This window comes from Sinocyclocheilus anshuiensis, unplaced genomic scaffold (genome assembly GCF_001515605.1).
Source record: "Sinocyclocheilus anshuiensis isolate Anshui unplaced genomic scaffold, SAMN03320099.WGS_v1.1 scaffold850, whole genome shotgun sequence".
Taxonomy (NCBI): Eukaryota; Metazoa; Chordata; class Actinopteri; order Cypriniformes; family Cyprinidae; genus Sinocyclocheilus; species Sinocyclocheilus anshuiensis.
This window is the reverse complement of record NW_015537937.1, coordinates 2,241,521-2,254,420: the sequence shown is the minus strand read 5'-3', so window position 1 is coordinate 2,254,420 and position 12,900 is coordinate 2,241,521. Positions and strand designations below refer to the sequence as shown.

The 12,900-nt window shown below is 39.0% G+C and overlaps 1 protein-coding gene across 1 annotated transcript in view; it reads right to left on the bottom strand.

The window, feature by feature from the left end:
- LOC107660122 (ephrin type-B receptor 1-like) overlaps window positions 1–12,546 on the bottom strand; it is a 252,460-nt gene extending 239,914 nt beyond the window's left edge. The window contains exon 1 of the mRNA XM_016449358.1: window positions 12,356–12,546. Within this exon, the coding sequence (XP_016304844.1) occupies window positions 12,356–12,425 (70 nt within the window). The 5' untranslated portion in view covers window positions 12,426–12,546. The remainder of the gene's footprint in view (window positions 1–12,355) is intronic.
- Window positions 12,547–12,900: the final 354 nt, after the last annotated feature.

Here is a 12,900-nt window from a genome sequence, read left to right as displayed (position 1 = left end):
AATAGAATTAAGTAAAACAAGCAATCAGCAAATTGTCTGTTCACATTTACTTTTAAATGTGCAAGACTGTTTGTGTAATAGCTTTAATGAGGGAAAGAACCCCAAGAAGATTTGCAAATGAAATAACTGAATCAAAAACAATAGAGAAATTTAAAACTATTGGTTTAAGGATTGTTAAACATATGGAGAAAAAACATTTATTGCAAAAATGTACTAAATTGCTAAAATGACAAACTGAAATAAAACTAAAACTAAAAGAAATGTTTAAAAATAATAATAAAGTAAAAAGCACAAACAAATTACTAAAACTTTAAAATTAAAATGACTTAAAACTTAAAATGTATTTTTATAAAAATAAAAGCAAATTCTAAATATTAACAAATACTATAGTAGTATATGATTAATACTAAAACAACACAATAGAATAGAATAGAATAGAACAACAACCGTGACCACTTTTAGATTCACACTAGCATTTTGGCTCCTGTTTGGCAGAAGCAGGACACTAAACTGACTTTATCGTTGCTCCCGAACCGCCCGCTCGCCGCATAGAAACTACTGCTGTAAAAGTGAACAGATTTGTGTCTAGGTACGAGTGAGACTGCCAATGGGCATGAAATCCACAGCCCCCGGAGATGATACAAGATCAGCGTCATAAAAGCCCAGATGGCTGATAGCCTGTGGCAGACCTGCAGGACTATAGATGGCGATTCCACTATGGCCAATTATAGCAATCGCAACGTCTCCCAGGAAAAATGAATGGCTCGGAGCAGGCAAAGCTGAAAAATGGTGTGTCCGTGTGTGGGTTTGTTTCTAAACAACTTAAACTGACTGTTTGAAAAATGGAAGGAGTAGTGCACACCAATGCATCAAAAGATGAATGCGTAGGGAACAGCCCCAAAGTGTATTGTGTAAATTAGTAGAATGATCTTGATCTGTGTGGTGGATCTCCACGCTTCCCAACTAGACTGTATAAGCTCTTCTGGCTCGCTTTGTTGTTGTTGTTTTTTGATGTATGATCAGGCTTGCGTTAAGTTGAATCATTAATGCCATCGAGACGCTGGTCCCTGCATAGCAAATCAAACAGCCTTTATAGAGGAACGTCCTCTTAACGTTCTGTGTCATTTTTTCCCCAGATGTTCTCCTAATTCAGTTTAATGAGACAATGATAGGAAAAGGTGCATTCACATGGTGATGAAATATATTAATGATCTAATAACATTAGTCAGCCCTCCTGCTGACCCGAACCTTGATTTTCTGAGGTGAGCTGATTGCGTGCGGTGAGCAGTTTAAAATCAGTGAAGTCGAGGAGGAAACGCCACGATCAGTCACTGGTGCTGGTGATACACGACACAGCTGAGAGGACGGAAGATCTGAGCGGAAACAACTGTGCCAGGTACAGGATGTTGAAATCCTCATGCTAATAATGTGAGCGTAAAGTAGGTCATGTTCGGCTGTGATTGGAAATTTTTTTTTAATTATTCTCTGTCTGTAAATTGATCACACCAGTCCTCACACTTAGGGTTTGAATGAATGATACACTAATAAACAATGGGTTGCAATGAGAGCTCAAATTATGTAGCCTAGCTTTTTGAGGAAAATTGTGTTCTTATTTTTTTAAAGCATTTAGACTTACACACAATAAAATGGACCAAAAAAATCCTAGACTTAAATTTAAGGAGGGAATCAGGCTACTGTGCATCTAGAAATCAGATTTACATACAGTACATACATTTTTATTACATTTTGTGATGTTAAAGATTAACTTTAAGAAAGCACCGGAAGATGGTAATCTAACTGTAAAAATAATGAGCCTGTCCAATTAAATATCCAATATTGACTGAGAAATTAAAAGACAAGAAATTAAAAAGTCTAACATCAGCTGATAATGATGACATGGTACTGATATATTGTGCATCCCTATATTGGCAACGACATACCAAAGCCCTGTCAACCAACCACAACATAACATAATGTTAAAACGTAAATACAAATTACTTTTCTCCAGAAAAAATACAATATTTTTTTGCATTTTCACAGAATATTAAAAAGGTCAGAAAATGATGTTGCATGCTTCATTTGAATTTGCACTCTCTGCATGAGCGCTATAACTAAATACACATTTATAAAAATGAACTGTCCTGAGACCTTGGAAGACTGTCAACAACTCTGCTCCAAATTACTGGTAATATTCCAGCCCAAAATGTTTTTTTTGCTTCACCCTTTCAAAAACAACCCTAAAAAAGACTATATTAACAGCTGAATGGCTGAAAAAGTTTCTGAGAGAGCGAGACTACGTGAGAACTCCAAAATCAACCCATGAAGCCCCTTCATCTCCCTCCGCCCCAGTGTCCCTGTGCCTCCCGGACTAATCCAGGGACTCGAGAGGTGAAATTAAACCATTATGGCAGAGCGCTGGAAGCAGCTTTCATTAAGAGAGTAATAAATGAGCTGCTTTGTTTCTCAGGCTCCTAAAACTCAAACCCGTCTTTCATACGTCCAGACCTTTACAGCCCCTCCGTCTGCAACCCAAACACAGACGTGGACTCGGGTTTCACCTCTGTTTGGAGAGGAGAAAAAAGAGTGGGGGGAGGAGAAGAAAATGAAAAGACGACGGAAAAAAGGCCAACAAACTGAACAACTGCATCTATTTAACCGAGTATACAGCGAGAGAGCGAGAGGGAACAGAACCAATTATTGGCTGCGCTCTGGGCAGGAAAGCAGAACTCTCTGTTGCTGCCTGTGCTGCCTCAAGTTTTAATTAAAATGCCTCTTTCCTTTCAAAAAATGACAGTGCAGGGAAAGAACGAAGACAATGAGAAAAAACAGTCCCAGTCAAAACAGACCCCACGACGACAACAGGCTTTTGTGAGCTGCGGGGGGAAGTTTGGGAGTTTAAAGTAATAGTTTACTTTTAAGAGAGTAATAAATGAGCTGCTTTGTTTCTCAGGCTCCTAAAACTCAAACCCGTCTTTCATACGTCCAGACCTTTACAGCCCCTCCGTCTGCAACCCAAACACAGACGTGGACTCGGGTTTCACCTCTGTTTGGAGAGGAGAAAAAAGAGTGGGGGGAGGAGAAGAAAATGAAAAGACGACGGAAAAAAGGCCAACAAACTGAACAACTGCATCTATTTAACCGAGTATACAGCGAGAGAGCGAGAGGGAACAGAACCAATTATTGGCTGCGCTCTGGGCAGGAAAGCAGAACTCTCTGTTGCTGCCTGTGCTGCCTCAAGTTTTAATTAAAATGCCTCTTTCCTTTCAAAAAATGACAGTGCAGGGAAAGAACGAAGACAATGAGAAAAAACAGTCCCAGTCAAAACAGACCCCACGACGACAACAGGATTTTGTGAGCTGCTGGGGGAAGTTTGGGAGTTTAAAGTAATAGTTTACTTGAAATTAAAATTCTGTCATTATTTACTCACCCTCATGTTGTCCCAAGCCTGCATGCAGGGCTCTAATAGGACATCTGAATGGGCTTATTGGGCGAATGCTTTCCTTCCCACATTCCACAACCATTCTTTTTAATGCTGGTGTAAATGTGCCAGCAAGCTCTCTACAGCATTTATTCATTTGGTAGATGCTTCCATTTAAAGCAACTTACGAATGCAACGAAGGAGGCAGTGACATTCAAAGCAAACACCATCCAGCTGACTTGTGATAGTCGTGATGCATCAGTTAGAATAGGGTGAAAAATCATAAACAAATCAGTAATGTTTTGCACCATATGGCATCATCTCCTAGAAAAAGTGTTTATGAGGTTTAGAGCCGCCACTGCGAAATTTCCAGCTAGTTTTCAACATCGATAATATGTTTTCAACATCGATAATATGAAGAAATGTTTCTTGAGCACCAAATCAGCATATTAGAATGATGATGGATCATGTGGCACTGAAGACTGGAGCAAATTCAGCTGTGCATCACAGGAATAAATTATATTTTAAAATATATTTGAAAGAAAAAAGCTATTTTAAATTGGAATAATATTTTACAATATGACTGTTTTTACTGTATTTTATTTTTCCCACATAAATGCAGCCTTGGTGAGCATAATAAAAAATTCTGACCTCAGAAGAAATTGAAAATACGTTACATAAATGCATAAATAAATAAATATTTTTTTTTCATATTAATATCCACACAATCATGGTATACATTTGAAGTTTGAACAGGCTTAAGTTACAAATGAGCAACATTTTAACTGAATAATGACTTTCAGTGTTCATCACACAAAGCGATCATATGACTTCAAAAGACTTAGGTATATACAGTAAAGAATGATTTGTATGGACTACTTTGACAATATATATATATATTTTTTTTTTTTTTTTCATATTTGAAACATGACAGCCTCCACGCCCATTCAGTTTCATTGTACGGAAAAGAGCTCAGCATTCCTCAAAATGCGTCCTTTGTTTTCCACAGACAAAAGTTTGGCACAATATGAGGGGAAGGGATTTTCATTTTCAACTCTTCCTTTAATTAGGCCTGAAGCTTGGCCTTAACAACCTTTGGAAACATACCACAATAATCAATTCACCCTGCCACAATCTCTCCTCCGGACACACTTGGGAGGATCCCATATCTGCTGACGGGGCCACTTACCCAATACGCCATTTGACCAGTCTCACATAGAGAGAAAGAGAAAGAGAAAAGAAAAAAAAATGGTGTTCTAGCTTTTTCTGCTGATTGCACTTACATATATTCACTCTGTCCCCAACCAGGTGACTTTTAAATCATCTGATAAAATGGTTTTTGGAGGGTGGGGCTGGTATTGTGTGACGCAGGGCCATAAATCCAAATAGACAGCGCAGCATTTTCAGAGGAGACTGATTTTAGATTTGGGCTCTAAACTCATGGGTCAGTGCGACAAAGAGTTGCACTGCTTTCCCAGATGTTTATTATCGCTATTTAACCCAACTTCCTTATGGTTAACCTGACACAAGTCAGCATCTCCTAAGAACAAAAAACAAATCTATTATTGCATTAGATCAAACGTAATTTTTCTTAGACATTTTTGCTGTTACTTTCAATTAGCTGGTCCGAATGTGATTTCTGGGGACGTTCGCCATTCATCTCTGCTCTAAATTAATATGAACACATGCCTGTTTGGTTTAACGAGGCCATTTCAGACCTCGTTTGCCAATCTAGTGATGCTGAAAAAGCCACAGAGCGTGAAGTGAGACCGATGGCGGTCTGAGACAGGAAAAGCAGAACCCATAAAAGACAAGAAACCAACAGGGCTTTGAGGTCTGCCGGTTCTTCCGTGATGCCACATGCCAACACACACCCCATCTGGCTGCTGTGTCTGGAGAGTACGGAGATCTCGGAGGACCAGAGATGGTCTCGCTGAGCTGCGTCACCCAGATGCCCCCAAATTTATCAGGGTCCAAAACTGCAGCAGGGTGAGCGTGGATACAGAGATCGAAACACCTGGATACTTCAATCTGATTTATGACAACCCACACTATCCTGTTAGCCGATCACAAGAATATGCTGTATTTTGGATGCTGATGTCACCACCAGACTTCCTAACCAACAAGATTTTGTTAATCTACCCGTTTTATGGTTATGCTGATACATAAGCTAAACTGGCACCATACTAGGGCTGTCACAATATCAGACTTTGACTACAGGATTGCTGACATCAAAAGAATTTGCAACCTAAATAAATAATGCCATGTCAAATTCATCTTTAACTTTATTTTCTATTTTCACCAAAAAATATCACACTCAAGAGTTGTGTTCTATGGCAGCCTGTCAGCCAGTTATTTAAGATATTAATAATTTAAGATATTATTATATTAACATGATATCAGTATTAAATTTTTATTGTCAGTACCAGTATATTGCAAAACCCCTACACCAAACCACCAACATACCAGTACCAAACCAGAACTAACTTGCAAAAACCAACCTGGAACAACATTAGTTGTCAGCAAAAATTGCCAGCACTATCCAACATGGACCAACATGAATTCCCAGCTCAACTAGCAATAAACAGCATAATTCAAATCCAGTCAGAACCTACATTAATTCTCTGCTACAAACTTGCACAAAATTTCCAGAACCATCACTATCCAGCATGTAACTACCCAAAATCAACACCAAACAGCACTAACAAGCATAACCCAACCTGCACCTACATAAATTCTCAGATAAACCATTAGTAAACAGCATAAACCAGCTTGAACCTACATGAATTCTCAGGTAAACCAGCAGTAAACAGCATGAACTAGACTGAATCTCTATGAATTCTCAGCTAAAAACTTTTAGCACAAATATAGACTTAATTAACCAGCACAGAACCATCATTATCCAATGTGTAACTTCCTAGGATCAACACCAAACCAGCACTAACCAGTGTATTCCAACCGGGACCAACATAAATAGATAAACTAGTAATAAATGGCATAAACCAACCTAAACCTACATGAATTCTCAGGTAAACCAGCAATAAACAGCGTAAACCAGCCTGAACCTACATGAATTCTCAGCTTAAAAATCTTAGCACAAACATAGACTTAGCCTAATTAGCCAGCACAGAACCATCACTATCTGACATGTAACTACCTAGATCAACACAAAACCAGCACTAAAAAGTGTAATCCAACCTGTTGAAAAAAACAGCATATGCTGGTTAGGTATGTTTTGAAGCATGGCTGCTGGTTTGTGCTGGTTTAAGCTGGTCCTTAGCTGTCATGAGCTGGTTTGAGCTGGTCCTTAGCTGGTCATGAGCTGGTTTATGCTGGTCATGTGCTGGTTTTACGCTGGTCCTTAGCTGGTCATGTGCTGGACCTATGCTGTTCCTAAGCAACTAAATCCTGCTCAGGACCAGCTTAGGACCAGCACATGACCAGCATAAACCAGCTCATGACCAGCACATGACCAGCTTATGACCAGCACATGACCAGCTTAAACCAGCTCAAACCAGCAGCACATACTAACCAGCATATGCTGTTTTTTTCAACAGGGGGATCAACATGAACAGCTAAACTAGTAGCAAATGGCATAAACCAACTTGAACCTACATGAATTCTCAGCTAAAATCTTTTAGAACAAACGTAGACTTAATTAACCAGCACAGAACCATCACGTTCTGACATGTAGCTACCTATATCAACACCAAACCAGCACTAACCAGAGTAATCCAACATGAATTGTCAGTTAAAACTGCCTAGAACAGCACTGACCAGCATAACCCAACCTATAACAAAATGATTTCACAAGTTGCACCAATAAGTCTAGACCCACACTAACCAGTATAATCAAATCTGGACCAACATAAATTCTCAGATAAACCAGCAACAAATCAGCACTAAACCAAATTAGACCAACATAAATCTGGCTGTTTCAGCAGGATATGCAAACTAAACAGTGTGCACTCAAATCAAGCCAACAACTTCCAAATCCATATTTCTTGGACATTCACCTAGAGTGAACTCAACCGCTGGAGCTGTCAGCATTAGAAGAGTTGCTCAGTTTGAAAGTCAAATTATGACAGTCAACACACACACACATCACAAAAAGCAAACAGCTGTATTTCCTTTAAAAGTCATCAGGTCAGCACATCCATAAAGCCATGACAGTCCATTGACCCTCACATTAATATTTAATAGAGATCTAAGTCTGTATCTTCTGCCTTTACGAGAAGAACTTAGACAAGAGGAAGTCTTTTTATTATTAAAAAAAAATCCGTCTTATCTGTTTCCATCACCTTTCTGAGCAAGCGTTCATTTAGAGAGAGATGAGAGATCTCATTTGCAGGTGCATTAGTGCTTTTCGCTCGCTGCTCTTTGAGCAGACAGTGATATGGAAGATAGAGCAAACATGAAAAGTCCTTTAACCCCTCATGAGCAAAGATGACTTAGTCTGTTAATGATGGAGAGGTTTATAATCAACCGTACAAGAACACCAACTCTCCCCCCAAGCGTCTGTGGGCGTATGTGTGCAGTATTGAGGCACAGATATCTGAAATACTTGATTCTGATTGGACAGTGGCAGCAATCTGAGGTCAAATGTATTCACATACTAAATTAAAATGTGTCTGTAATTGTGAATCAAATTAATGTGAATCAATATTTCACATAAATTAATGTGTTATTTAAAGTAGCAGAGTAATAAGTGGGATATTATTCCAGTAATCTGGTCATCATTGTAAAATAAGAGAAAAAGAACACGATCATCCTAAATCTCTGCCAACGTGGCACAGCAAGAGAGCGATAAGATGAATTTGCATGCCATGGACAAGTAGGAAAAAAAGAGAAAGGGAAATAGGAAAAGTGTGGTCAGCATCTGTAGCTCATTATTCACATCAGCTGCAGTAATTTCCAACACACAGTCCTGTCCACCCTTAAATAAATTATGGGCACGTTGTGTGCATTTAGTCGACTGCGTGATAGAGACTGATTGGAGAGAAAGCATGAATAAATCTTCACACAGACAAAGAAACACAGATGGATGTCTGCATGTGTTATAAAAAGGGATGTCAATAGATTTAAATATTTAATTGCATCAAGCAACTTATTTGTGATTATTATAGTAATAATTACAAATAATAATTGCAATAATAATAATTACAAAATAAATATAATATTACAAATACTATAAATATATTTAATAAAATAATACAAACCAGTAATAATAATAATAATAATAATAATAATAATACTATATATATATATATGTGTATGTATGTGACCCTGGACCAAAAAATTGATCATAAGGGTAAATGTTTCAAAATTGAGATGTATACATCATCTGAAAGCTGAATAAATAAGCTTTTCATTGATGTATGGTTTGTTAGGATAGGACCATATTTGGCCAAGATACAACTATTTGAAAATCTGAGGGTGCAAAAAAAACAAAATATTGAGAAAATCGCCTTTAAAGTCATCCAAATGGAAGTTCTTAGCTATGCATATTACTAATCAAAAATTAAGTTTTGATATATTTACAGTAGGAAATTTACAAAATATCTCCATGGAACATGATCTTTACTTAGTGTCCTAATGATTTTTGGCATAAAAGAAAAATCAATATTTTTAACCCATACAATGTATTTTTGGCTATTGCTACAAATATACCCCAGCGACTTAAGACTGGTTTTGTGGTCCAGGGTCACATATATATGATTTAGAATTAGTATGCTGTCTTGGGTTGATGGGTTCAACTACATAACAATCATTTAGCAGCTTGGATGAGGCAGGTGATTTGAGGTCAACTCAGTACACTGATGGCAGTGCCATCTCCCTGCAGCGAGTGTGGATAAACTCCACTGGGTTTCTTTGTCTCTAACAGAACAACAGTGTCGGGCGGGACGTTGGCTCGGTCTGCGGTGAAGTCATTTGATAAAACAAACTCCGACCGTGGCAGTAACGGAGGACAGAACGAGTGACTTCAGATAAGGCTTGTTTATTTGGGCCAGCGATGTGGGAACAAGGATGCACTTGCGATGCCCTTAGTGACATGACCACACTCTCAGACCTCTTTAAAAGGCGAGGGCTTGACCGAGGGTTTGGATGTCTGAGTATGTGTGTGTTAGGAGTCTAGAGTGCTTTCTATAACCTATTTGATGTTTCCACCGAGAGAAAAATGTCAAAATGACAGGCCAATCAAACCTGCACTTAAAATCCTGACTGAGCACTTAAATCCTCCCAGACACACACGAAAAGCAAAACAGATCTAAGAAAGCTCACCTGAGTGAAGATTATCGTGACAGTCTTCATAATAAAGCTTATTTTTATAACTCGCATCAGTTTCTAATCAGCTCAACCGAAAATTCAAACAAAGTTCATGATCTACACACCATTTTCAAGTCAATATGAAACCTAATTTTCTACCTACCTAATTTTTCAGAGTAAAACATGATGATGTATGAAACTATTATGAACAATAAAACCTACAAAAAAATTAAGGAAGTCAAATTCAATGTCCTATTGAATGTAAACAAAGACTTGGTTAACAGGATAATAATAATAATAACATAATAATAACATATAAATAAATAAATAAATCTAAAATTAATTTTAAAAAATACATAATTATATATAGTAATTAATTATATTAGAAATATTAATAACAGTCTTAAAAAAAAATAAAGATAAAAATACAAATTTAATAAAGGTCCAAAAACAACATACTGACAATTGTATAATTAACTAACATCACCTCACCTAGACAGATTTACGCATTAGTGTTTCACGAGTGCAATGACATATGTGTGCATTCATAATTTATCAGATTTATGATTATTAGGCACGGCTGATGAACCGTGCTCACTGACGCATGGAAACATGTCAAAGCGGAGTCACTCCACTTTCCACTATCCCAGATGGTCCCCCAGACCCTCATCTTCCTCACACTCGCACACACACACACACATGCACACACACACACACACACACACACACAGTTTTGCTTTTCATCTCCCTCCCCCATCTCTTTCATCCGCTCTCTCTCGCCTTCTCCGAGGTGCACATGGCTTTGACACATTGTTTGTGGTCACCGGGCTGGTTTGGCAATTAGTAGCTATAATCTGATCTTGCTGATATAGGCTCAAGGAGAGGCTAATACACACAAATCTACCACAGCAAACACACTTTAAACCACAAAGGCCAATTGCCTTTCAATTAGCCAGTAAAGAAGGGATCACTAACCCCGTTCCCTCCATCTGCCGCCTTCAGACACACTTCAACTTGAACATGGGGGGAAAAACTCTCCTAAATGAATTTCTACAATGCTTTTGTCTGTTCTGTATGGCTGGAATCTAAATCAGACACATTAGAGCTTGCGCAGACATCATTTAGTGCTGACTGTCTGAGGTAAATCATAGAGCGTTTTAGCTTTTATGATGCAAAAAAAGCATGCACGTTTAAGCAAAGTGAGTTAGGGAGCAGCAGAGGGTTGCAAATAAAACTGTGTGTGAACTATACACAGACTTACGCAATACCTGTATGAGTGTTATCAGACAGAAAGACAAGCAAACAGGTTGTGTGATGGATGGAATTGGACAGGCAGTGGAGATGGAAACAAATAGACAATCCTTTCATGTTGGCTGTGTGTTCATTACTGATCTACACACACACACACACACACAGCATGTCGAACTGAACGTCTGATTTCTGGCGCGGCTGCAACAACCAATCAACCACCATCTGTCAAATGCCAGACAAGGAGGGAGATGTTTTGCCCTCTCTCATTCTCGCTGAGAATGACCTGACTACAACATGACACCGGTGGTCTTCATCAGAGGTTGTGTTCACACACAAATGTTCCTGAACAGGACACAGGTATTACTAGTCCAATATGGGTTTGTCAATTAAAGAGATAGTTCACCTAAAATGAAATTCTGTCATTATTTATTCACCCTTGTGTCATTCCAAACCTGTTTGACTTTCTTTCTTCATTAGAACACAAAAGGCTACGTTAGGCAGAATGCCAGTCACCATTCACTTTCATTATATGGACGACAGATGCAATGAAAGTGAATGGTGACTGGGGTTGTTAGTCTCTAACATTCTTCCTAACATCTCCTTTTGTGCAAGTCATACAGATTTTTGATAACGCAAATAAAAAACCCATTTTGGGGTCAACCATCCTGAATATGGATAATATATACCGGTTTCTAGCTTTTTTTTTTAAGTATTTAAGAGTAAATTGCGTTATAAAAAGTCAGTGCATAGGTCATTTTCACTGCCCAAAATCACACTAAACCAAAAGATTCAACCAGTCAGTTTCTATATTGAAAAAAAAAAACATTTTCTCTAAGAAAACACTTAAACTGTCAAGAAAAGACAGAAAATTACATTTGTAAGCCTTTCAGGTCATTCTGCATAGAACATATTCGTTTTAAGATTACCAAGTATCCTAAATGTTGTTACTATGTAGACCATTTTGAACCAGCTTAAGGTGGGCACGCTGGTTTCTCTGGTCCTAACTGAAAATTAGCCAGTCCAAGGTAGTCATTAGCTGTTCCAATCTAGAAGACCATCTTAGACCAGCAACATACCAGTTTAAGCTGATCATAAAATGACCCGCTCCTATGTTCTTAACCACAGTTACCATGTTAAACTCCACATGTTAACGACCAGCATGGTTTTTACGTAATCCAACCATTCATTCCGCAACATTCAGCGCCCCGACCATCCCGCGTCTGTCTAAAAAACCACATAAACTCCTTCCCAACTCCGTTGGATGCCAAAGAGATCTCTTTCTATACTCAACTTAGTCCTCCCGAATAAATCCCAGCGCAATTCTCCGCTACGAGACATTCACCTGTCAAACCTGAAGCGCGCCGCGCGTAACGCACTCCACGGAGCGCTTCAAAGAGAGACAAACATCCACATATTTACCTTCCATCGCGAAAACGGTCGTTACAGCACACAAAACCGTTATTAATCCCACAGTCATGGTAAAAGGCATTGGCCGCTGCCGCGGTGTCCCCTTGAATTTGGAAAACCGGACGGCGTGGAGTGCGCGTAAAATCCGTCACTTGTCACGCAGGGTGCTATTCCAGCGAGCGAGCGGCGTGGAGTCACATCGCAGGCAGTAGTAAAAGAGTGAGTGGATGCTGCCACGGACGCGGAGCGCAGAGATGAGAGCTTGGGAGAGACGGACCCCCCGAAACCCCCTTTAAAAGCTATGGACCAATCAGAGACTGCACACCGAAAACCGCCAACCAATAACAGACCTCCTTGCAGCATGCATTGTTATTCAAAACAAAAACTTTTCAATGTTTCTCTATGAGGTGAAATACGCGTTCGGTTGGAAGGGAAATAGCGACCTCAGATGGCCAAAACGGAACTTCACCAGTGGAAATCACTTCAGTTTTTTTAACAAATAGGCATCATTCTAAACCAGGGCTGCCCAAACTCGGTCCTGGAGGGCCGGTGTCCTG